At 39.3% G+C, this 23,500-nt stretch overlaps 1 protein-coding gene across 1 annotated transcript in view; it reads right to left on the reverse strand.

Moving 5' to 3' along the window:
• Positions 1–23,500, reverse strand: part of GAN (gigaxonin) — a 42,004-nt gene that overhangs the window by 14,396 nt on the left and 4,108 nt on the right. The window contains exons 2-10 of the mRNA XM_074840259.1: positions 13,657–13,771; positions 12,435–12,785; positions 11,772–11,989; positions 10,709–10,830; positions 10,119–10,231; positions 8,900–9,049; positions 8,452–8,588; positions 7,813–7,941; positions 714–823 (exon numbers count right to left, since the gene is read on the reverse strand). Coding sequence (XP_074696360.1) covers positions 714–823; positions 7,813–7,941; positions 8,452–8,588; positions 8,900–9,049; positions 10,119–10,231; positions 10,709–10,830; positions 11,772–11,989; positions 12,435–12,785; positions 13,657–13,771 — 1,445 coding nt within the window. The remainder of the gene's footprint in view (positions 1–713; positions 824–7,812; positions 7,942–8,451; positions 8,589–8,899; positions 9,050–10,118; positions 10,232–10,708; positions 10,831–11,771; positions 11,990–12,434; positions 12,786–13,656; positions 13,772–23,500) is intronic.

The following is a 23,500-nucleotide window of genomic DNA, read 5'->3' on the forward strand; positions in this document are numbered from 1 at the left end:
TAGCTATAACCACATTTAACCTCTAATAAGGCAAATATGTGAACAAGAGCATGCACAGAAACACAAATCAATTTCTGGATGTATGGCTGAAATTATTGTCAAGAGGAAACTACTATGACATTTCTTACCTACTTAAACCCACCACATTTGGAATTTGGCCTTTCATATTTTTAGAAAGCCCTGTCACACACTCACGTACGTACACATGGCCATGAAAGCATGTAGTCTTCCTAATGTTTTTTACAGTATGTGGCCAGATGCTGAAAGCTGAGTACTGAATAAGTTTGTTAATACACATTTATTTGGTTGGGATTTAGAGTCAAGAACCACTGTCACATCCATATGAATCACTGGACAATGTCCCTGAAATGCAGAACCACCTGCTTACCACTGTAAAGATAAGAGAAACAACCTCAGGCACTTCTTATATTTAGACAAATGCAGTAACATACTCTTAGTCTTGATCTCTTCTGATCTCCAAACTGCTAATCAACCAAATGCTTGTAACACTGAATCTGTTTCTGAAGAGCTCCAATGTACAAAACCAACCTGCACATTTCTGTATGTCCAGCGTAATTCCCCTGAAGACAACAGTAACTTAACCCCAGAACACAGCCCCAGCCTTTCATTCTAAAAAAATTCCCTCTCATTAGTACCATGTATTTAAAAGACTGGAAAAAGACAAACAGGAGGTTATTAGTTCTAATTCTGACCTGTATCGAGATCTCCAATCACATATATGCTGGCTCCAATGGGCACAGCTCCATACACAAATGAAGAACTAGTTGGGATACATAGGTTCTGGTCATTTAGATAAATCCACCTGTAAAAATAATAATTGAGAAAAACAGTATACAATTTTTATTGAGCACATTAAAAGAATTTCAAGTTCTTTTTGCAACTGCCATCTTTGAATCAAAAGCAGAGTGTACAAGTTAATTTGTTACATAAACACTGCTGGGAACATTGCCTAGTTCAGGACAGTCTTGGCTTTTCCTAGCGAGGAAAAGCTTGGGAAGCTGGGGATACTTTATCCTGAATTTATTTCAGAATTGCTCCACTCATCTGTGTAATCTATCTGAAAGAAATTCTTCTTGCAGCCACGCAGTGTGACCTTCTGGAAGAGAGCAGGCATATAAAAGAGCCTCTTCTACGACAGTTACACCAGTCAATTTTCCCTACAGAGAAAATTTTAGGCAGCTTTGTCTTAAAATCAGTAGCATCATAAAAGCATGTGAGTCTTAATAATTTGCACTAGGAGAAATAACAAATTGCTATATAGCAAGGCCTCATTATTAAGCAGTGCCTTCCCCCATATAATTCCCTAATTTCTTTAATTGCACTTTATCAGTGACAAGAAATCCCCAGACCAGTAAGAACAATGCAGCACTTGGCAGTGCTTAACTTTAAACAAGGGATAGAAGACTGAAAATCAAAATGGTAAGGAATTTTCAGAAAGAAGTGTCCACTACCTGGAATTGAAACACACCTTCCTGATCATCTATCAGGCTCTTTTCAATCACTTTCTAGCTCATACGATAATCTTACAATTTCAACACTACATCAGCCTGATCTTTCTACCAAGTAAAAAGCAGTTTTCCATGTTGGAGCCTTTGGAAACCAGGTAAGTATGTACTCATCACCCACATAGGACACTGGCTTGTAAAGATGTCCCATTTATCTAGAACCATCAGCATCCTCTCTATGGTTCTGAACCAAATTTCTACAAAATGCTGCTGCACTTCCACAGATGCTGTCGCAGTTACTATTTATAGACCCTGAAGACATACAAATCACTGCTACTTTAGATGACTGCTCCTAGATTTTTTATTAAATAATTTATAGAACAGGGAAGTTTGAAAAGCCTTTGAAAAGCATCCTATGTATTTTCATGGCCATATCTGGTTAATTTGAGGGAAAAGGATACGAAATATCCTCACAAATACTGCTGACCTTTAAAATTTCTGCATTATCTTAACTCATGATTCAGAAGTAAGCCTCTCTTCTGGCACTGAAGGAGAAGCTGCTACATATCCATTATCTTTGAGAGAGAGATCAATTTTTAAAGGCCAAATGAAAGGATTAGCTGTCCATTATTGTGTCTATGCGCTGTACACTGAAGGGTTAAGATTCAGCAGAAAGCAAGGGAATGCTTTGTAGCTGTCACAGAGGAGGACAGATGAACTGAGAAAAGGAGAAGTCCTCTACACTGATTCAGAAACTCAGTTACAGAGCAGAACACCTTTCATCATATTTCATTAGCTTCCTTTCCTTACTGGGAAGTCGGTATTTTTGCTACTTTTTAGTGCTAAGTTACCTAGAATTACAAAAACTGAGTAAGTGGCAGAGAAATGCAGGAGAAAGCCTGCAATGTCTTATCTTTTTTTTTTTTTTTTTTAAATAGTAAATATAGGACCATGTGGAAGAAGGGAAGAAAACAGAATTAGAGTTTAATCTAGCCACTGATTAAGTTTGAGCTTCGAAAAACACATGAGCTTCAGGGGTTTGTCTGCACTAAATATTCAAGGTTTTGGGGCTTAAATAAAAAAACCTCACAACAGTGTAGGACCCAAGCATCTTCCTACTGCACATCAACAAAAGACAATATTAAAGTATCTGTAGTTGCTTGTGAAAATTCATTATCAACCTTTCTCAACACATATACTTTAAAAAACAGGCAAAACTTTTCAGGAACGCTTACAGCAGCTTTAGCAGTTAAAACTAGGAAGGAACAAAGACAGGAAGGGCAAGGGGTCACGTTTCATCAGAATTTGACTAAGCTCCAGCTTAATGTGGGTTGTGCCTGCTGTTTGAACAGTATGGAAAAAACACCATAACAAAAAACTCACGATCTTCAGGAATTTGAAAACACTCCTTGGAACATAGCTCTTGCGTACTTCCCTGGGATGGCTCTACTCAAACCGAATCTGAGAGTAGCAGGGGAGAAGGCATGTACCTCTGTAACCACAGACAGAAATGACTGCTCTGAAACTGAAATATGCTTCCATTCAAGTTTAAAAAAGGGGAAAGAATCCAGATTTTTTTTTTTTCAGTCTTAAAGTGATATAAACAAAAAAATAATCTATCCACGGTGCTGTAATTAATAAGCAGGATGGCAACTGTTTTATTTCGAAGTGGGAAATAAATAGAGATGCGATATAGAGCCAACATGTTCCAAACACGTCACCTCAAGCTCACACCAGCTGTGAAAGGAAGCCTCCAAATGAATGAACATCTTCTCTGTGTTCCTCTCATCTGACAGCACTATCAGTCAGCCAGTTAGTTTTCTCATTGCATTTGCATAAACACTTTCTTTTAATGAAATTCCTGCACACTGAATGGGAAAATCTTCCTAATTACACATGCTGTGTTACGAGATTATTTAGTTTACTACTTACATACTGCTGAAAGCATTTCCTTATTTTTACCATGTTCCAGCAGCAAAAAGAATGTTTTTAAGGAGTTTTTACCAAGTACTGCTTCTGAACAAGTATCTCTCACTTCTACCTCCCTCAATACCTGCAAATTTTGATAGTGCTTTTGAACCAGGAGCTTGTGAAAAGGAAGAAAGCCTACCCCACTTACAGACCACAGTGAAAGGTTATACTCAAGGACAACGCTCCACCAGCAGCTCTTGCAAAGAATCCTAAAATTAATATTATTAAATATTAAATATTTCTGAATATCCACACTGATAAGAAAAAAGCCCCAGTGTGTACAGACATCCAATTCTCCACACACCTACATGATGCAGAAAGGCATATTATAAGTTATGAACTCTGGCAGAAGGAACGACTGACCCATCAAGGTCTTTAATATGTAGTTAAGATTTCCTGCTTTTTATCGAGTAGACCAACTCTGGATCATTGAGTGAAGGATATCCTTACACCTCCATCTCCCACTTTCACATTTTTAGAAAAAGAATCTATTTTTAGCTTGATCAATATTTTAAAAACCAGGATGCAATGTACACAAAGCTCAATCTATAGTCTTTGAAAAAAAAAATCTACATCCTGAAAAAACCTGCAGTCTGACGTGTATATTTTCTATCCTCGGTTCACTTAAATTCACTCATGCACATGACTAAGGCTAACAAATATTAACTGAAAAAACCCAGTTACAGAAGTACTTTAAATATGAGAATTATTTTCCACATTATCCTGTCCACATTTCATGTGTATGCTAGTATTCTGTCTCACTTCATTTATTTTATTACTTGTTTTTATGGTATAGCTTAACAGGAGTCTCAATGTTTATTTTTTTTGCTAGTGTGAAGATCTCAGCATATCCCTAGTCTTTAGAAAAGTCTGTGTCACAGTTAAGAGTAACAATTTTGAAAGACTGTGCTCTGTGAGTTCTGGAGTAAGTTACTGTCAAAGTAAGAAATATTTAATAAGTTAATCTTCAGCCCTTTAAACCAATTCAAGCCAAAATTATGCCAGTTTATATGAATTAATATGTTTATATAGTGATATAAGTACATACTTTCACACATACACTAAGTAAAACCTGTAACTCGGATCCTCGTGGACTCTGGATGCTGAGGATGATGCTAGATCCCGTATTCTCAGGTAATGAGAGCTAAGGCACATATGAGAAATGATGCAGATCATACACGTGTGCATTGCTGCACATCACTGTAAACCAACAATGTGTGACAGCTGAACTCAACAGTGAAAAAAATTCTTTCCATTCAGACAGAAAGTGAATGTGATGGAGTTCTGCACTCACTTAAAAACAGCTGGGAAAGTCTGTAGCTCATTATGAAGTATGCAATACTGGTATGTAACTATTAAAAAAATACTATGAATTTTGGTTTGAGACTGCTAGAATTTACATGCTGTCCTTTTGACCCACTGCTGCTAGATGATCTTGCAAACATTCCTCCTTTCCACAACTCTCTCTTACCCCAACACTTCTGCACTTCTGTCAGTAACATACACATACGCTGTCAAGGTGGTATTTCAGCATTGACAGTTACAGTAACTTCAATGTAACTACAAAAAGAATATGCACTGTGGAGTCTGAAGGTGCTTATATCCTTCATGATGACTTTTTGAAGCTGCTTGTTTTTACCATTACTCGTAATTAACATTATTTGTTTCAGAAACTATTGCTGAGGAAATAAATGCACTTTTCAACTATAAATTGATCACCTTGTAGCAACTGCATAAAGTTTAAGATGAAGAATCAGTCTTTATATATATTACATTAACTATATACTGAGGAACAGAGAGAGATACTGTCCACCTGTGGTAGAACCTGTAGCATCACTTATGCTTCACTCAAGTAATGATGCACAGCAGAGCACATGATACCCAGTGCAAGCGGAATTGCTTAATTAATCACACACTAGTATTTAGCATAAGGTTTTCACAGGCTTAAGAGAAGCATATTATTTAAGCTTTCATCATTCACCCAAAATAAAGTGATTTAGATTTGTTTTCTGCTATTTCTGAATCAGCTCAGGAAGTAATACCCTCATGTTTTCCAAAGAGTCAACCTGCCCTCATTTGGTATTCATTTGATATTTGTGAAACACTATTATAATGAAGTTATGATAATTTTTCAGATTCAATCTTACTTCAAAGAAGAGTACCAGACAAGAAAGTATTTTGTCTACCAGTATTTGGCAGGAGGAAACATTTGCTAACTGCATTTTGAAGGGAATCCCTTTATGGCTATTTTCTCTCTTTCCCCCACAGGTACAACTGCTCAGGTCTCACAGGCACTGCCACAGCCACCCTCAAAGGCATCTCTCCCGCACAGCACTCCAAGGGCACCAAAATTTGGGGTAACTGTTAGACCCCACGAGCTGGCATGCTGTAGCATAACACAGTGATGCTGCACCCTCTTCTGGCCAGCAACACCCCCTCTGCCTCCCGTGGCTGGGACCGGGGCTTTCCAAAACGGAGAGCAGAGGCACAAACCCCAGCTCTACCAGTACTAGGAGCAGAAGTGGCCATCGTCCCGGTCTTTGCTGGCCCTCTGTTTCCAAAGGAAAACACAAAACCTGTGAACAGTCTGCAGCACAAACACAAATTTATGCCGAGTTAAATTTCTAAGCTCAAATTCTGTGCAGTGGCAGAGCAGAAAGGTAAAGTCTGACTATCTCAGCAGCCCTCAACGCATGCCTCCTCTGGCACCTGGAGACTTGGATTACTTGCTGCTGCCGCCTCACCCTCCTCTGTGCCAGCACGGCCCTCCTGCCACACACACAACATACGGGGTGCTACAACAAGACCTGAAGCAACTGGATTTTTATTATAACTTTACTTGAATCCTGTAACACCTCTGGGATGCCACCAAGCAAAGACACAACACACACATTAGAAATACTGCCGGGCAGGCATCTGTGCTGCAGTCAGCAGGTGGCACCAAGGACCCACCTGCAGCACCTAGGCTGGAACCTCTGAGTTTCAAACTCCACTTTGTGAAAGCTCAGTCGGTATCAACCAGTGAAACAGGTTTACAGTTGCTGGTGAGGAGTCATGAGCTATACCACCTTTTGAAGAAGATAATCAGCCTGGAAATATTTCAGGCAGATCAACTAAAAATAGTGAGCAGGAGAAAGGGGAGCACTTCTTTCCAGGATTCTTTCCCTTTCAAAGACCTCTTGCCCAAAAGTTAATCAATCAGCTTTAGCTTTTCCCCACACCCCTGTAGAGCTACAAAACTCTAGGGAGCATCAGCAGCAATAGCCTTTCTTATCTGTCTGCTTTCTATAACCACTTTAAAGAGTGTTTTTTCTGCAGTTTCATTTGATTATAGCTAGATTGGACACCACTTTGAACAACACTGAAGATCTCTTCATACAGAAACTGAAGTCTTTTTACATCTACATCTTACAAGAAAATCATATAATGAACTTATATCTACTATTCTTTTTTAGTGTGCTTTTATACAGGTCGGATCATAAATAAACCAGTCTTGACTTGTAATACAGACGTATTCATGTCCTTCACTGTCAACAAGCCTTGAAACATCTGACCACAAAGTCTTATTTCAATTTAGTTTATAAAAAAGAGCATCATCCAATTTATAGTTATATGCAAGAAAAAAGACACCAAAGGAACTAAAGCTTGCCAGTTATGACTGGAGAATAAGGTGACTATACACAAAATTCTGTCTAACGTAACATTTTGAATAGTTACCACATGTAGTAAAGTGGATTCCAATACCAGAGCCAAGAGATAACCAATGAAGTCATCAGAAGCAGATTCAAAACAAACAGAAGGAGATTAGCCATGCACAGTGTGCTGAGGTGGCTGTGGGATGTATAGCATCCACAGTGTCTTTCCTATGGCAAAAGCCTACATGGGTTTAAAAAGCAATCGGCTGTAAATGCTCGGAACAAAACCGCATGAAATTTCTTATCTCTCACTTAAGAATTCCCTAAGCTGCAAATCCCTGGAGACAGGACCAGATCATGGAGAAGCATCCCTGTACACACTTACGCTCCCTCATAAGCGCTCAGAGTACGGGTGGGGGGCAGCAGCACCCTGCGCTTGGGGAAACAGCAGGGTGCGGCGGAAGAACCAGGCAAACTACCTGGTCAAGGTGATCAAGGTTCAGGGGCACTCAAGACTGCATGGCAGCCCAGGGCCTTCGGCGTGGTATTTTAGCAGGGCAAGCCACTGAAGCAAACAGATGTTTGGCAACAGCCATACTGGATGATAAAAGGTAAAACGAGTAACGGAGATGCATGGCACAGACCTAACACGCTTTGAAGTGCTGGGGCAAGGGAGGGGGGAACAGACAGCTGAGTGTGCAAGGCACGTATTTTCTATGGTTATAGCTGTAGCTAGTTACCTTTTAAACTCATCATGATAAAATTCAGATTTGCATGTCACCATCTCACTGGCTTGACTGTCATCACGACTCCTGACCCCGCCAAATACATAAAGTTCAGAGGCAACTCCACAGGCCACTGCCCCAAATCTGAGAATACAAATAAGAAAAAAAGAAGCGCAACATATCAAAACCATTTCATATACCCTTCTGAACTCTCTCCATTTGTAAACCTTTTTTCTTTTATATACACACACACATATGCACCTTATATGTTCAACAAGATGAGTCATGAACATGAATTGTAAGCACTTAATTCAGACCATGTAAAAGAACAAACCAGAAAAGTATTTATCTCTAGTCAAAACATGAAGTTCCAATTGAACTACAATTTCTGGTTTTCATTTTGCATCAGGGTAGTATTAACTGTAACATCAGGAGTGTATTTCCACAAAATTAATATTTATTGCTTGGATGCTTATCTTTACTCAACCACATGTTAACTGCAGGCCACCATGATTCAGAAAGACATGGTGAAATTCACAGGGCCTCTGACAGCTATCTTCAGGGATTCATCAGAGAAAGGACAATTTCCTCTCATCAGAGCACTAAAAAAGGTTGTACACAGAAATCTAGTTCCACCCTTCCATTTTCACTCACCTTCTCTCTTTCAGAGGACAGATTGCTGTCCACTGCTGAGTCCTAGGGTCATAACACTCAACAGATTCGAAGAGTTTTCCATAGGAGCCTCCACCCATTGCATAGATTTTCTTCTTCATAGCTGCATAGCAGCCAATCTTGGGGAAAAAAGAAAAAGTACATCTAAAATTACACACAAATGCACAGTATCGAGAGCTCAAAACTAGCTAAATACACATACACACACACACGTATTTGGGTTGCCTGTACCTCATGTCAAACAATGCTGTGCGGAAAATTCTCAGTCACCGTTTTGTTTTAGTATAGAGAGAAGCTGCTCTCCCTCATTTCATTTTGAGACTATATGTTACAGCTTCTACTTGAAGCAAAAGGTTGAAAGAAAAAATATATATATAGGCATTAACTATTTAACAATAAGTAGTGTGATAAAATATGATGTAGTTCTTACCTTTCTAACCATGGTCAAGTCTGGCTGCTTGGTCCAGGTCCGGCTATAAATATCATAGCTCTCCATAGAGATCAGCTCCCTTTCACCGTCCTCACCTCCCAGGATATACAGAATTCCATCAATCTCTACCACACCAAAATTATGTCGTGCCTAAGGAATATCAATAAAGTCAACATTGTGAAACATAACTGCCATTATGAATAAATCAATACAATCTTTTTTCCAGCATATCTGTCTGCAAAGTGGTACTGATATTATGCCTGATTTTTGGTTTGTTTTTTAAATGAAGTCCTAAACTCCAGAATAAGATTATTAATTTATTCAACAAAACAAAGGGTATTCAAAAAAGAGAGTGAAGCAAAAGCCAATGAGAATGCACAGAAATCTAAGAACAGAGCTTGGACACATTTCAGTTTGCATAGTAGTGGTCTCTAGGATAAGGCTGTTGCTTTCAGGTCTCTACAGCAGTAGAACTCAGACCCATTATCTGTGAAAAGGCAGCTCTTCTATTTTGTCTGTAGGACCACAGCTACCCTCAGTCTCACAGTAAACATAATATATTGTAAAGTCTTACTAATAATAAGAAGGAAACTTAATGCATCATAAATACAAACGTGGCCAAAACTACAGGCCTTTGCCAACCAGAGTCTGTAATGAGGAAAATTCTGTGGCAAAGAACAATTTCTTAATAAACACCCTATGCTGATTTAAGAAGATAAAAACATGGGTGTATTAAGGATATATGTTTACAGGTAATAAATTGTTACTTTTTGATGATGCAAATATGAAGGAGGAAGCATTAACTCAAACCAAACCTAAATATGTCTGTGCAAGCCAAGTTCTCTATGTTGGCCAGTCCTCTGCCCATCTTTTCTGCACAGTCCGATCCCTTTGTCCACTTAAAGAGTTCTCTTGGTTTAGAAGGTCAGTGTACACAGAATGTTAAGTATACTATATGACTGATTCACTATGAAATTCCTGAAATTTTGTAGTTCATCTTTACAGCTAGCTCTTCAGTAATTGTTTAGTTTTTCCAGATCCCGCAGTCAGTATTGGACCACAAGTATAACAACGGGATATAAACAAGAGTCAGTCCGTAGCACAATTTTGAATGTGTAAGATGCAAGTGACTGGAGAGGCAAAATAAAATTTTGCAGAAGAAAAGGAACATTTTGCCAAAGTAAAAACTTAAATCCCAACAGTTAGACAGTGGTCTTGCCTCATTCATTGGTGGTAAGGAACTCCATGAATTGGTATCTGGATCATACTTCTCTCCAGAGCTTAGTGTTCCCTTGTTTTCATCCTGACCACCAAGCACAAATAAAAATCCTTCTGTAAAACAAAAGGGTAACATGGTCTTAAAAACAGGTCTCATGCCCGTACACTGAGCAAGACAATGTGACCAGTGAGCTGTATCCTGGAATTCACAAAGAGGTTCAGACCAGTCACAGGTCAAACTCTGGACTGGAAAAGGTAAAGCACTCTAGACTCAAGTCTACCCCTGCAGACACTTTTCAATATATTCAGTGATGCAGCAACTAGAATTTACTTCAAACATTAAATACTCCTAGAGAGACAGATGTAGCAGATTCCCACAAACTGTTGTGGGAATAGTGATTTTAAGACAATCAGATGACAGGGATTTTCACAGAATCAAGTTATGTTTTGGGCAGACAAAGGGGAAGCATGAAATAACCCCAGTGCAGTCAGTCTTAAAGAAAAAAATATTATTATAAGCTGTATCTCAGATTTTGAGGCACTGGTAAGTTTTCATAATATTGACTTTACAAATACAAAGTTCCCCTTTACCTGCTGACAATACTCCATGATTGATCCTTGGAATACTCATAGGAGCAAGTTCAATCCAGAGCTGTCTATTGGGATCATAAAGAGGACACATACACCGCATCACTGAGGTTGGTTTCCGTGATCTGAACACAGGGTGGGGAGGGAACAAACAAAAACAGAAAGACAAGACAGAGTTTTACGAGTTCACTGTTAACAACTTGTGTCTGAAGTTTGCTTGTTCATGTTTTAATGTGTATTCACAAATATCCTGGTAAGGAGAAAACCCCCAAACCAAATGTGTGTAAACTGAGTTTTGTACAGCCTGGAGACATAAAAAGCAGGTGCACTTCATTCATACTGTATCTGCCTGTAACATTTTTTATGAAGAAACTTTGAACAAACTAAAAAGAACTGATAGGGAGTTATTAGTAATGTCTGAGTAAAGCAATACAAGCAGTCCACAAACTGAGGTGCCAAATGTTATTTGAGTATTTTATTACACTTCTATAAAGAGCAAACATCTAAGTGCTAAACTTATTTAAAAAGGACAAAACCCTCCCCTCTACTGCAGGGAATAGTCCAGAAAAGAAAGGGACTATTGTGGGGAACAGGAATTTTCACGTGGCATCCCAGATGCATCAATAACGACTTTTTTTTTTTTGGAATCACAGCCATTATAAACAAAACCATTAAAGCATGCATTCATTATTTTTAATATTTATTATAGATGCTTTTTCGATTTCTCCAACATTCTGTGCTTATTTTGAGTAACATCTATTCAGTTAAAAAAAAAAACACCCAACAAAAAAACCCCAGCCAACGCTTACTGAACAAACAACACGTCCTACTCAGTCTACTACATGTTGAATGTCAGAAAATTATCACAAAATAACTATTTCTTGCTGAATCATTCACAAAGGTATTTTAGGTGTGCCTGACCAACTTAAAAACAAACCCAAATGAAAGAGTAATAAGCCCATTAGGTGCACATATTCTCTGCATGCTGTGTTTTCAGACGTGTCATGCGTGCTAGACCCTTGTATTTTGCTAACTGTGACAACCTGCACTGCCACTTCATACTTACACTCGTTCTTCTCCACCAACAGTCACTATACACTCCGAGTAACCCCGGGGCTTGAAGGAGGCCAGCATCGCCTCTCCCTGCTGCGGCGGCGTGAGGGGAATATTGTTGCATTCTTTGACGATCTCCCGTACCAGCGGTTCGCTCATCATCTGCTCACGTAAATACGCTGCATCTAAGCCCGAAACCCACACTGCTGACATGACATCCTTCATGTGAACCTATAGGAAGATATAAACGCCTGAAAATCCCCCAAACTTTATAGAACAGCAGTAAGGCACTTGTATGACAGATGCTTCTGTATTTATCAAAAACTTAAAAGAGTATTTTTGGTATTTGGAAGTAGTAACAATATCTACAAGAAGAAAATGCATCAGGTCTTCAAAGTTTCACTAGAAATGTGCTGCTTGCTTTCTCTCTACAACAACATTATAGCATCAAATGCCAAAAAGGTACACTCCTCCCTTAATGCCTATTAAATAATAGAGAGAGCAGATGATATACCATCAATACATCACTGCTGACAGCACTTCAGGCAAATTTCAACTAATTCTATAAATGCAAGATTAGCCCTGAAAGAAATGTATCTATTTTAAGCTCCCACCAATTCGAATAAACACACTGGTTTGGATCCCATTCAAAATATAAACATTTTGATGTCCTGACCTTTCTCGATTCTGAATCATGAGAAATCCACCTAATCACTGCTTCAAAGACGTATCTTTCGTTTCCAACATTGAGCTTTTCCATTGACAGCACTTCTTTCAGTTTTTGAGGAGTCAGTTCCAAGAATTCCTCTGTGCTGCTGACATCTCGAAAGTGAGTTTCCAGATACTCTGAGGCAAGGTAGTGAACATGATGCAAACAATAGTGCAGTGCAAAGTCCCGAATACCAATACAGTTCTCAGCAGCTATGCAACCTTCTAAAAACTCACAGCAGAGAGTTTTTAAGTCTGTAAGCAGCAGGAGATCAGCTGCCTGTACCACATCTTGGATAGTTTCTTCATTTAGCCTGATCTGCAAGAATTAATTTAGAAGTTATAGCTACTACCACTCATTTGTTTCATGACATGTCCGCATTCATTACACTCATTCTCAGTGGCTGAAAAATGGAGTATTAATGACAGTGTAAGAATTACACAAAATTGATATGACTACTACCCGCTTATAAATTAACACAGGGATGGAAAGGCATTTGCTTGACAGAAGGCATCAAGCAAAATTTTGTGCCTGAAGGAACCATGAAATTGCTCATCTAGTCTGAGAACCTAAAATGAATTTTGCTGCAATTAATAAATATTTTTTTTAAATGCATGTCCAGAAGAGAATTTCAAGCCACATCCGCTTTTTGGTTTTCTGCTGAAAGTTAAACTCGTTCAGCGATCTCCATCTCGTTCCGAATAAACTGGACACACCAACTTGAATTTCTGCTCAGGCTACTGGCCCAAAGATCTGAAGGGGCGTGCTGTCAGCAACAAGGGGCCGGAGAGGTGGGCATGAGGGTCAGTAAGGGAGGATGCCTGATGTACTGTTATGTTCAGTGATGGGGTCTCAATCTCTACTGCTATCAATCCAGTTCTCTTTTACAGCTGTCAAAGACTGCATGTTTTAAAGCAGGTTACTGAAGGTAGCCACAAATTTTAATAAAAGCATTTGACATGACTCTTTTTAGAGTCTTTCCCCACGGCATGAGAAGAGCAGAGACAACTCCTGAAGAGCCTACTACCTCTACTTCACATGCACAGCACCAGCATGATAGAACACTTTGTGGAAGTTCTATGACAAAGCTTTAAACCTTTATAAGTTTATCTTTCAGGATAACACTGTCAAAACCCAGGTTATTTTGGCAAATAATTCAATTTCCATCTATTTTTTTTTAATACCATACCTGCCCACTGAAGATGTAATCTAGTATCTCTTTCATGATATCAACAGATATCCCTTCAAGTTCAATCTTGTATGTTGAGCCATCATCCTTCGGAGGATTATAATTCAGTTTTGTTCTAAGAGAGGAGAAAAGAAAAAAAAAGCTCACGACCTGGGCATTGCTAGCTCTCAGTTTCCTGAAGAAAGAAGTGCTAGCTATGGATCACTTTAGCTCTAACAGAGACGTTAAACTCTTACAATATGATTTGAAAATTGTCTTTCTTGAATTAGCATGAAAAGGATGCTTGCATGGTCTCCAATACTGCTCATCACATATCCAAACTGAACAAATACATTAAGTCTTGCAAACTACCCATGGCATCAAAGAGCCAAAGTAATTTTTTCACAGCTCACTTACATTCAAAAACTTCACTCAACATCAAAGGAAGAGCAGCTCTGCTGACAGATGAAACTTAAGAATTTGCTTCGATAAAGGTGGGAAAAAAAAAAAAATCAAAACCAAATCACTTTACCAAGAAAAAATTAGTGAGCAGATGTGATCAGAATATACACTGCCAGCACAAATATTTGGACTGCATTACCATTCTGTGTAGTTTATGTCATCAGCCTAATGCTGTGCCTGGCTGTAACTGAACTGTGCGCTCACAATTGTATGAAACAGCCCATGCGCTGCTCAGCCATGCTCTAAATATTCATCTGCATCAGTGGATGCTTCACTTACGAGCAATTTCTGTAAAAATACCAAGAACAGTTTGATGTGCCTTTGAATAGAATGGGGAGGGACTGGGGGAAAAGATGAGAAAATCATAATAATAATACAGCAGACAGCTTTGCTTTCCATCATCAGTTAGTGCAAACGCTTTTTCCAGGAAAGACAACTATAAGTCTTCAAAAGGGAGCAGTGTCCATCAGTCTAGTGAAAACAGCCACAAGAGGTAACAAAAGATCATTTTGAACATCTTTTTTTCCATGCTTTAGGCAATGAAGAATATATTATAGAAAGATCAGAAAACTTGTTTCACTACCTCTGTGTGTATATATATGTCTACATCTATATCACAGCACATTAAAATTAAAGCCTTAAAACCAGTTTTATATTCATTTGAATATATTCTTAGAATTAGTTTCTTAATGTGAAAAGCTGTGGCTTTGCTAAGCTCAGAGTGTCCAGCTTGTTGCAGTCTTCCGCTATCCACGCTCACACTAAGTAAATACATAAATAGGACTTGGCTAAGGGCAGATTCTGCTTCACTTAGTCATATCGGAATAAATTAGTTTCTCACAAAATGAGGTATAACTCTCATCAAATAAAACCCTAGTCTATATGGAGCTATTTTGAAGTGTGAATAAGGATGGTAATTTTAGCCCTGAAGTTACTCGTATTTGTGGTCTTGTTTTCACATCGCTTCTTTACTCTGCAAGAGGCCCACTGCCAGCGAGCAGAACACCCTGGGAGATAACACTGCTCTGGTGCAAACATAGGGCTGTGAGAGGTCAGAAGCTAAGCTGCTCCCCTCTCTGTTTGTACAGCACCTAGCACAAGTTATGATACAAGTAACAACAATGTAATATGGATTAGGAAATTGTTTATTTCCTAACACTTGGAAAGAGATTAGAAAAATTAAGCCTGTTTCGCATGTGACTTCCATAAAGTGCATGCTGCAAGAGCAGACATTGATTTGCAACTTGTATATTCAGTTTAGAAGTTTTCAGCTGACATCTCCAGTGACATCCTATAACACGTATCTCAACTCGCACCATCCTTGCCCATGTGGAACGTGCATTTTTCATGCTTATGAGCTCCAAACGAATGAAAGAGCACATACACACAGAGTAACATGTATTTTCAACTCTAACACAGTGCCAAGGCGTCTTTATATGCATTTTCAAATCTATTCAAACTACCTCAATTTTAATTATGCTGACTACATTCAAGTTTTGGGATTCTTGATTTGTAATGAAAGGTACATCTTGTTTCCTGGGATGAAACTCTGTTTTCTTTTACCTTTAACATAAAATGTATCAAAGTTTGAGGCATCTGGCTTCCTTCACCAGAAAAGAGTCAGATGGTATCTGGATCACACACCCATCAGGTACCTATGAGTAGTAGCTGGCATGGTCAGATACACAGCAGTATCTACACAGAACCTGGGTAGTCCTACACGCTGTTGGGCTTATATGCAAGGTATATAATAAACACATTGCATGCCAGCACTAATGGGGAGATTAGGGAAAGGACTAGTGCTATTTATCACTAACTTTCATCTTAGCATCACCCGTACACACCCAAGCTAAATCACCTCACTGCACGGACTTTACTCTGACACCTCCTGGTAACAAGACAGTGTTGTTCAGAGGTTTTGAGTCTTATCAGGCTAGATGTTCTAATTGCTGTGTATTTTTTTCAGGCATCAACACTTGTTAACCTGAAACAAACCAGCCACTGATGCAAGCCCAAAACACAAACTCAAAGCAGAAAGATAACCTTAAGAACAAATTGACTGATTTCAAAGTTACAGATACTCCTATGTAGGCAAACATTCACATTATGTAAACGCATCCCAGTTCAGACTAAGCTTTGTTCCTACAATCTGTCCTAAGAAGCACCCATCTGTAACACAACTTTAACTTGTCAGTTAATATACTAGGTTATTTATTTTGGTACAAACATTTCTGAGCTATGACACGAGAACCATTCCCAAAGGGCAGCTGGAGTTACTCCTTGTCGCTCACGTCAAGTACTGCAGGACAGCTACTGGCTGGTGGGAAGAGGGGATGAAAAATTGGTGCAAGGACATATTATAACCAGGTTTGGGGCTGGAAAAGTTTAAGATAGAAAACTGTGAGTCTAATGTGGAAAGAAAGCTGACAGAGGAGATAAAAAGGAGGAGGTATCTAAGCGGAGGGCAAGGAGCCATGCCTCCTCTTGCATCACTTGCACCCACACCTGGCTAGCTAACTGAGGTCTAGGCGTCCTTGTCATAACACACACAACAGACAGAACGAGAAAGTTTCAAAACACATTTGTTCCCAGTTCAGAAAGACAGAGCGGACAGCATGTAGTGAAACATTTAACCCTGGTCCTCTATCAAATTTCACTTCAGAAAAAAAGTTTCTAGCTATGCTTAAGCAGCGGTTTTCCAATCTATCAGTATCCCAGCAAGAAGGATGCTTTCCACCATGCCCTTCCCCATGGTGATTTATTCAGCCCATGATTTGTGTGGCTGAAAGCTGGAAGTGGCAATCAGCAATCCAAGGTGCAGAGATGTGCCCAGCTGCAGCACTGCTGCTTCTAACACATCCATGTGAGATATTCCTACTCTGGACATTTCTAATTACTTTAAAAGCACTCTAAGCTGTCAAACCATGGCAGAAAAGGCTGCTTCAGTCTTCCTTAATTCAGATGAAAGACCAGAACATCAAGATTTAGAAGGAAACAACTCCCCCCCCCCCCGAGCAAACCAGCAAATCCATTAGCTGGGAGTAGGGCACAGCTGAGACACACACAGAGCTCGGGGAAACAAAACAAGGCAGCTTCATCCTGCAAGTAATTTAATTTTGAGCAGCTTGACTCCAGACATGTTTTAAAACAACTTTTTCCATTTTTTAATTAAGATGATCACCACTGCAAGTTGAAATTGCTGCCAGTAACATAAATAGTGTTCTGTAAATGCATAACATCCACTCCAACCTCTTGGGCCTGGTCAGGAAAACTGCTTGGCACATACTACACCTTGAGCAAGTGCCATAAGATTGGGGTTTATGTTGTGTTTTGATGTTGTGGGTCTGTGTGACAAATTTAGAATCTGCTCTTCCACATCACTTAAGGAATATAATCCTAATGAGTCATCTCAAATGACACTACATAAGGCAGAATGAGGAAAAAAATTTCGATACCTCTTCTGTGTATGTAAGCAACAATATAAGCAAGATAAATCATTAAAATGTAAACAAAGGCTTAAGAACAAATGTTAATATTGCTAGGAGTTACAATTCACATTTCATGGCATAAAACAGATTCAAATAATAATAAAAAAAACCCACCAAAACCAAACCAAGGGATACATTTAAGACTGTCCACGGTTCTTGTCAAATTTAAGATGGATCTTCCAACTTGCCTCTCATTTTAAAAGAGCAAAACAAACACAGTCATACTTCCAACATTACAGCCGAGTCCCTGTGAGAGCACTGCTGTGAGACAGTTAAATTGCAGGAGAAGCACATTAAGAAAGGGTCCATATTTGAAAACTTCTTTTCCTACCTTTTACAGTGGACAGTTTACAGGAGGGGGAATAATTTTTAAAAACCCAACCCACCAAAACAATAAACAAAACAAAAACCAAAACAAGTAATTCAGCTGCCACCGCCAGCACTTACTTTCCTGAGTCAGACATAATTCTGAGGGAATATTTTTATCTTTAAAACCTCTGCCTTATTTGTAAACTGTTATGAAAAAATAACTGATGTGTTTCTACAGTAGTGACACAAGTTATAAAGAGAACACTACAACTCTTGGAATGCTTTAATCCTTAGAGTGCTGGTATATTGGTACCTAAACAGGTGAAGAAAACATCTGTTTGCAAAGACTGCACCTTTTTAAATGAGAACACTCTAGACCACATTCACCTCAAGCAGGTTTATATTTACAGTGAACAGCAGTCAAAAGAATCTGGGAAACAAAAGACAGCTTTTGTTTTTGACGCTTTGCAACACAAAAAACTTTTACCTGCTCTCACGTCATCCCACTGCAAACAACAGAGTCTGCTGACCTACTTACACAGCTGTAGCAGGGTGTAAGGAACCAAACTGCAGGAGACAAGAGGGAAACACTTGTCTTTTTGAAACGAGCTGTCCTTAGATTAATGATTTTGCTCCAGATTAACCATAAGGGCTAGTCTACACAAGCTTTGCCAATATTGCCACACTAGCAAACATTAGTATTAGAGTAGCAAAGCCATCCTTCCAAAGCAGAGAGTAATAAGGGTTTTGATGATATATCCTTTACCTGCACCAGTCTTTTGGCCTTCTCCAGAGAGCATTAGCATTTTAAAATGAGGTTACACCTCCAATAAATGTTTCCAGCAAAGACATGCACCAAACCCAAAATACGCTCACAAGGATGACTCAGTCTCAAAAATGACATAAGTACTTAGAGATTTTGCATCAGTAAGGAGAAAACTTTAAAAATTCTGCTTCTGATGCAAACATAAGGTCAATTTAGTCTCCTCCTGATCTGGGCTTCCTTATGTAGGTTTAAGTCTTTCAAGTACAAGCTTTCCATGTTAAATCTAATTAAGTCCTACTTAGGATTGACCATTTTAATGGTGAAGTGTTTTCATTTGTCTGCTTTTATCCCTGCAACATTTTCTCCCATGAAAGCTGGTCTTTCTGCGTGCAAAAAACCTTAATAATCACATTATTAAACAGGTCAGACAAAAACATGATGCAGCAGTTCACTCCACCCACTGCCATCCTCCAAAAAGATATTTTACAACCAAATCAGGTTTTCTTTGAGGTCGCACCCTGGCCTTTAGCACCACACATAAAAGACAGTCTTCACCACACCCTGCAAAGGGTGCCAGCTCTCAGAGGATTTTGGCTATGCCTCTTGTATGTCTCTCTTCTTAAGATTATCTGTAACTGCAACTTCAGGTCTCAAGGCAAAGTAGTCCACCTAACAGCTCAACACAAAAACCTGCAGAAGTTGCTTTGCTTGGTTTAGGAGAAATAGCTAGGAATAAACTTTCCAACAAATGAAAAAATTAAGTGAGGCAAAAACATAAGGCTTTGCCCACATACACAAGAAAGAGAACAAAGCAATTCCTTCAGCAGCAGCACAGGGGACATGTACAGGGCTCATGGGCTTTGCTCAATGAAAAGCTTGTTTACCCTGAAAATCTGAAGTTACTCTGACTACACTGAGCTCATCCAGAGCTAGATTGTAATCTGAATTGGAAACCTACCCTCAACCAACATCTCTTGCCTAAACATGGGAGTTAGCCCTAAACAGACAGAACACACACTTGACACAGTCCCCAAGAATGGACCCTTGGAGCTTCTCAGCAACAGTAAGTACCTGCCATTTCATTTTACTTGGGCTATTTTTTAGGCAACTTGGAAAACAACCAACCAACTGTACTAGCCGAGCTTACAAACAATTCAAACACAAGCAATGCAGATGAGCTGGCTGCTGGGCACCAATGGTTCATGCCACGCACCTCGTACACAGCGTGAAGCGCCACTCAGCCTCATCTATGCGTGTAGCCCAGCAGACCTGGGTCAGCAGTTGGCTGTTCAGCTCTTCCCACATGAAGCACAGATCTATTATGTACATTCCTGTATTAGAAGTACTTGCCATTGGACTTAGAAAGGCGGTTTTGGTTTGGGGTTTTTTTTTTTTTCTTTGTTTTTAAAAGGTGGGGGGAAAAAAAAATAATCTAATCCCTGTTCCTCTATGGGCAGCAGACTAACTCGCATGGAACACCCATTAAAGCATCTCCTTAAGTAAATCTGTATCATATTTATGCCACTTTTGTGCTACACAACACTTAAATTCACTGGCTAAGTAGATGATACATGAGATTTCCAGTCCACATCAGTTGAAAATTTAGCTTTCTACTGAACAGCAGCGTTACACCTATTAGGTAGCAGTTTGGAACTAGGACTTCCTCAGAAAAGCAAAGGAAGGCATTTCTGGTATAGTTTTAAACCAGGAAAGGAACCGTATCTTACTTGAAAATACATCTTCTTGCAAATGAACTCTGCTTTTAAGTTTATTAAAAATGCTTTTTTAGAAGGAACAAGCACAGTACCGTACCTGTGCTGTTAAACTTACCATTAAATATACTTAAGAAATGCAATGCTGTGTAGCATGTCTCTAGTAATCCAAACATTCCTGTGACTTACTAAAATCAATATTTGGAAAACACCAATGAAGCTGCTGAAAAAACTTGGTTTAATCAGGTTTTTATACTTCACTTATCCTTATAGCACATGGGAGAAATAAGCATCAGAGTCGGAGCAAGATTTTCATAATTGCTGGTAAGTATGAAGTCAAATGGGCAAAATTACAAGTGCACAAGTAGCATCGTGGGACAACTGGAAGTTGCAACAACTGTTTCTTTGGGAATCCAACTGAGGGAGGCACCAGAACTCCAGGCATGCCAGGAGCTCAAAAATAGAGATCTGCAAGATTATCACAGAAAATGATGACACAGCCAAGAAGAAAAAGGAACCAGGAGCGTGGATTTCACCATCAAAAGAAGGAAAAGCCAAGAGTGTAATTCGGAGTACTAACTGTGTCTGTAAACAGTAACAAGAGCTGTACCATACAGTTTAGAGTTGTTCAGGAGATGTAAACCAATGAGCCTGAGGACATAAAACAGCCACTAACTACGTGGTATTAAGAACGTACTTCCTTGATAGGCAACAAGCAATGTCAGAGCTGTCCATAAGAGTGATTTTTTTTTTGTTTGTTTGTTTTACTGGAAATATGAAGCAGTCATATAGATATAATACAGGAGACAAGTACAAGACTGGAGACACCCCTCTGTATAGGTAGTGCTACACTGGTACTCAGTACAAGGACAGAGAGAAAGCTTTGTACAATATATGAAATACGAAGTCTGAACAGAGAGTGAAGAAACAAATTCTTTAAGACCATTTGTCGCTTTTCATATATGTCAGTCTACACGAGGAAGAAGTTCCTTTTGTAACCGCAGCTGAGACCAATGCAAACAAAACAGGTTCAAAGAAAAAATAATACAAAAACCAAAACACAAATCAAGAAGTCCAAACTCATCAACTCCAGATCTTTCTCCAGACACATGAGCACTTTCAGAACAGCCCTGTTCCATCCACAAAATACATTTTAAGGCATGCAAGAAAAGTTATTAATAAAAAAGGTTCTTTTAATAATAGAAGTTTTGCCAAACAAGGCAATTAATGCAGGTGTAAAGGCAACCTACAGAGTATAAATTACCCAGACATCCCAAGCAGCTCCATCCTGCCACACCTCCTTCCACCCCAACTCGCCTCTTGCATCAGGCACACAGATGAACTGTGTGTCTTCAGATACAAAAAAAGGACAAGAAGCTTCATCTCAAGTTCTCGTGTGTAAACAAGATGCTCTGATTTCCAGTTCTCCCTTTGCCTGACGTGTAGGAGCAACCCAACTGTATTTTCTTACTATTCTGAGCTGGGCAAGAGCCTTATTGCTTCCTCCCTTCAGGCCATCTTTAGGGGCTTGTTGGAGCAGGAATATCATTAACAACTCCCCATTCAAGCCTGGTACAGTGATTTTTAAATCCCTTTTAAACCATAAGCTTTTACCATACTTTTATCACTGTTGCCCCTCAGCTACTTATGCAAACATAACACACATTTAGGCACTTATCCTGAGCTACCTCAGGTAGAGAGTTCCTGGTCAAGGCAACTACTTTGATTTATTGCTTCTCAAAGTTACAGAGATTTTACAACTCAGTTATCACTAAAACATCACAAGTGACATTTTAGTTTCCTTTTTTAAAAAACGAAACTATGCCTAATTTAAAAAATAGATTTAAAAGTCTGGAAGCAAATTCTGACATGATTTATTCCTGCCTTTCTACTGCCAGGGCAGCCTGTAAAGTTCCCAGGACACTGTCAGAAACAAACTTCTCATAAGAAACCTCGAAGACAACATGGTTTTAGAGCCCTCCTTGATAGAGCAGTTACCACAAGGCTGCCCTGCACACCCAGAGAAGAGGCATCGAGCCCTAGCACAAGCACAATGCGATTCAGCTAAACCAGAACTTGAGAGCATGGGGTCCTGACAACCAAATACCTCCCAGCTTCACCAGTGGTTTGTATTTGTGACTTCAGTACTAGTCCCAATTAGAAAAAAGTTTTAAAACACTATAAAAGGTCTCTATAAATGTCCATGAAAAACAAACAGGCATCAGGAAACGAGCAGCAGAAGCTACTGGTACGCACTGGCTTCCACCTTGCCTTGCTCTACAGTATTTATTGTCTAACAAGTGTTAACAAAAACTGCCAAGTCGCACCTTTCCAGTGCACTGCAGAACAGATGTACCGTCCCACCTTTCACATCAGCACTTCGGGGTGCTCACAGACACACTTACACAAGGACGATGTCTCAGACGACTGCCTTCTCATGGTTTCATGACAGCTCAAAATGCTCCAAGTGCCAGCACGCAGAGGAAAGGACAGGAGTTCAGTGATGGGGGACACGTTCCACCACATCTCCGTGGAAGTCTATTTTGGCACTGGCAGACAGGTTACGGTTTTGTGGCTGTGCAGGGGTTTTACAAGGCCTGCAACGTTTTAGGGATGTCAGAAGGTTGAACAGCACAAGTGAGAAGATACAAATGCTGTCAGGTTATTTCTGACCAAAATCCATTTACAAGAAGAACAGCTATTTACAAGTAAAAGGAAAATAATGTGAACTTAATTTTACATTTTTATTTTTGTTTAGTTATGTTATGTTTATCTGGAAAAAGATGCAAATATGGTTACTGGTCCACTGCTAAGTTAGCAAAGCCCTGGGGAACAGTATAGAATACCTATACCCATCTGTAATCTGTTCACACAGATGCATGAAAACCAAAGACAAAACTTGTTGAGGTCACAAACATGTCTTAATTTAATTTCTAATACAGCAGCACAATCCCTGTGTAACATTAAGTTCATCTAAGAATCTGAGCTTAAATATCCTCTTTGTTAAGGTAGCTCCCACATGTTCCCTGTGATACACGCAAGCAGACAGTAAGGTAGCAAAATATTAAGAGCTGCAAGTTGGCCAGGAACGACTCATGCCAGACAGTGACTGATCTGTTCAGATGAGA

Source organism: Strix aluco, chromosome 14, assembly GCF_031877795.1.
Source record: "Strix aluco isolate bStrAlu1 chromosome 14, bStrAlu1.hap1, whole genome shotgun sequence".
Lineage (NCBI taxonomy): Eukaryota > Metazoa > Chordata > Aves > Strigiformes > Strigidae > Strix > Strix aluco.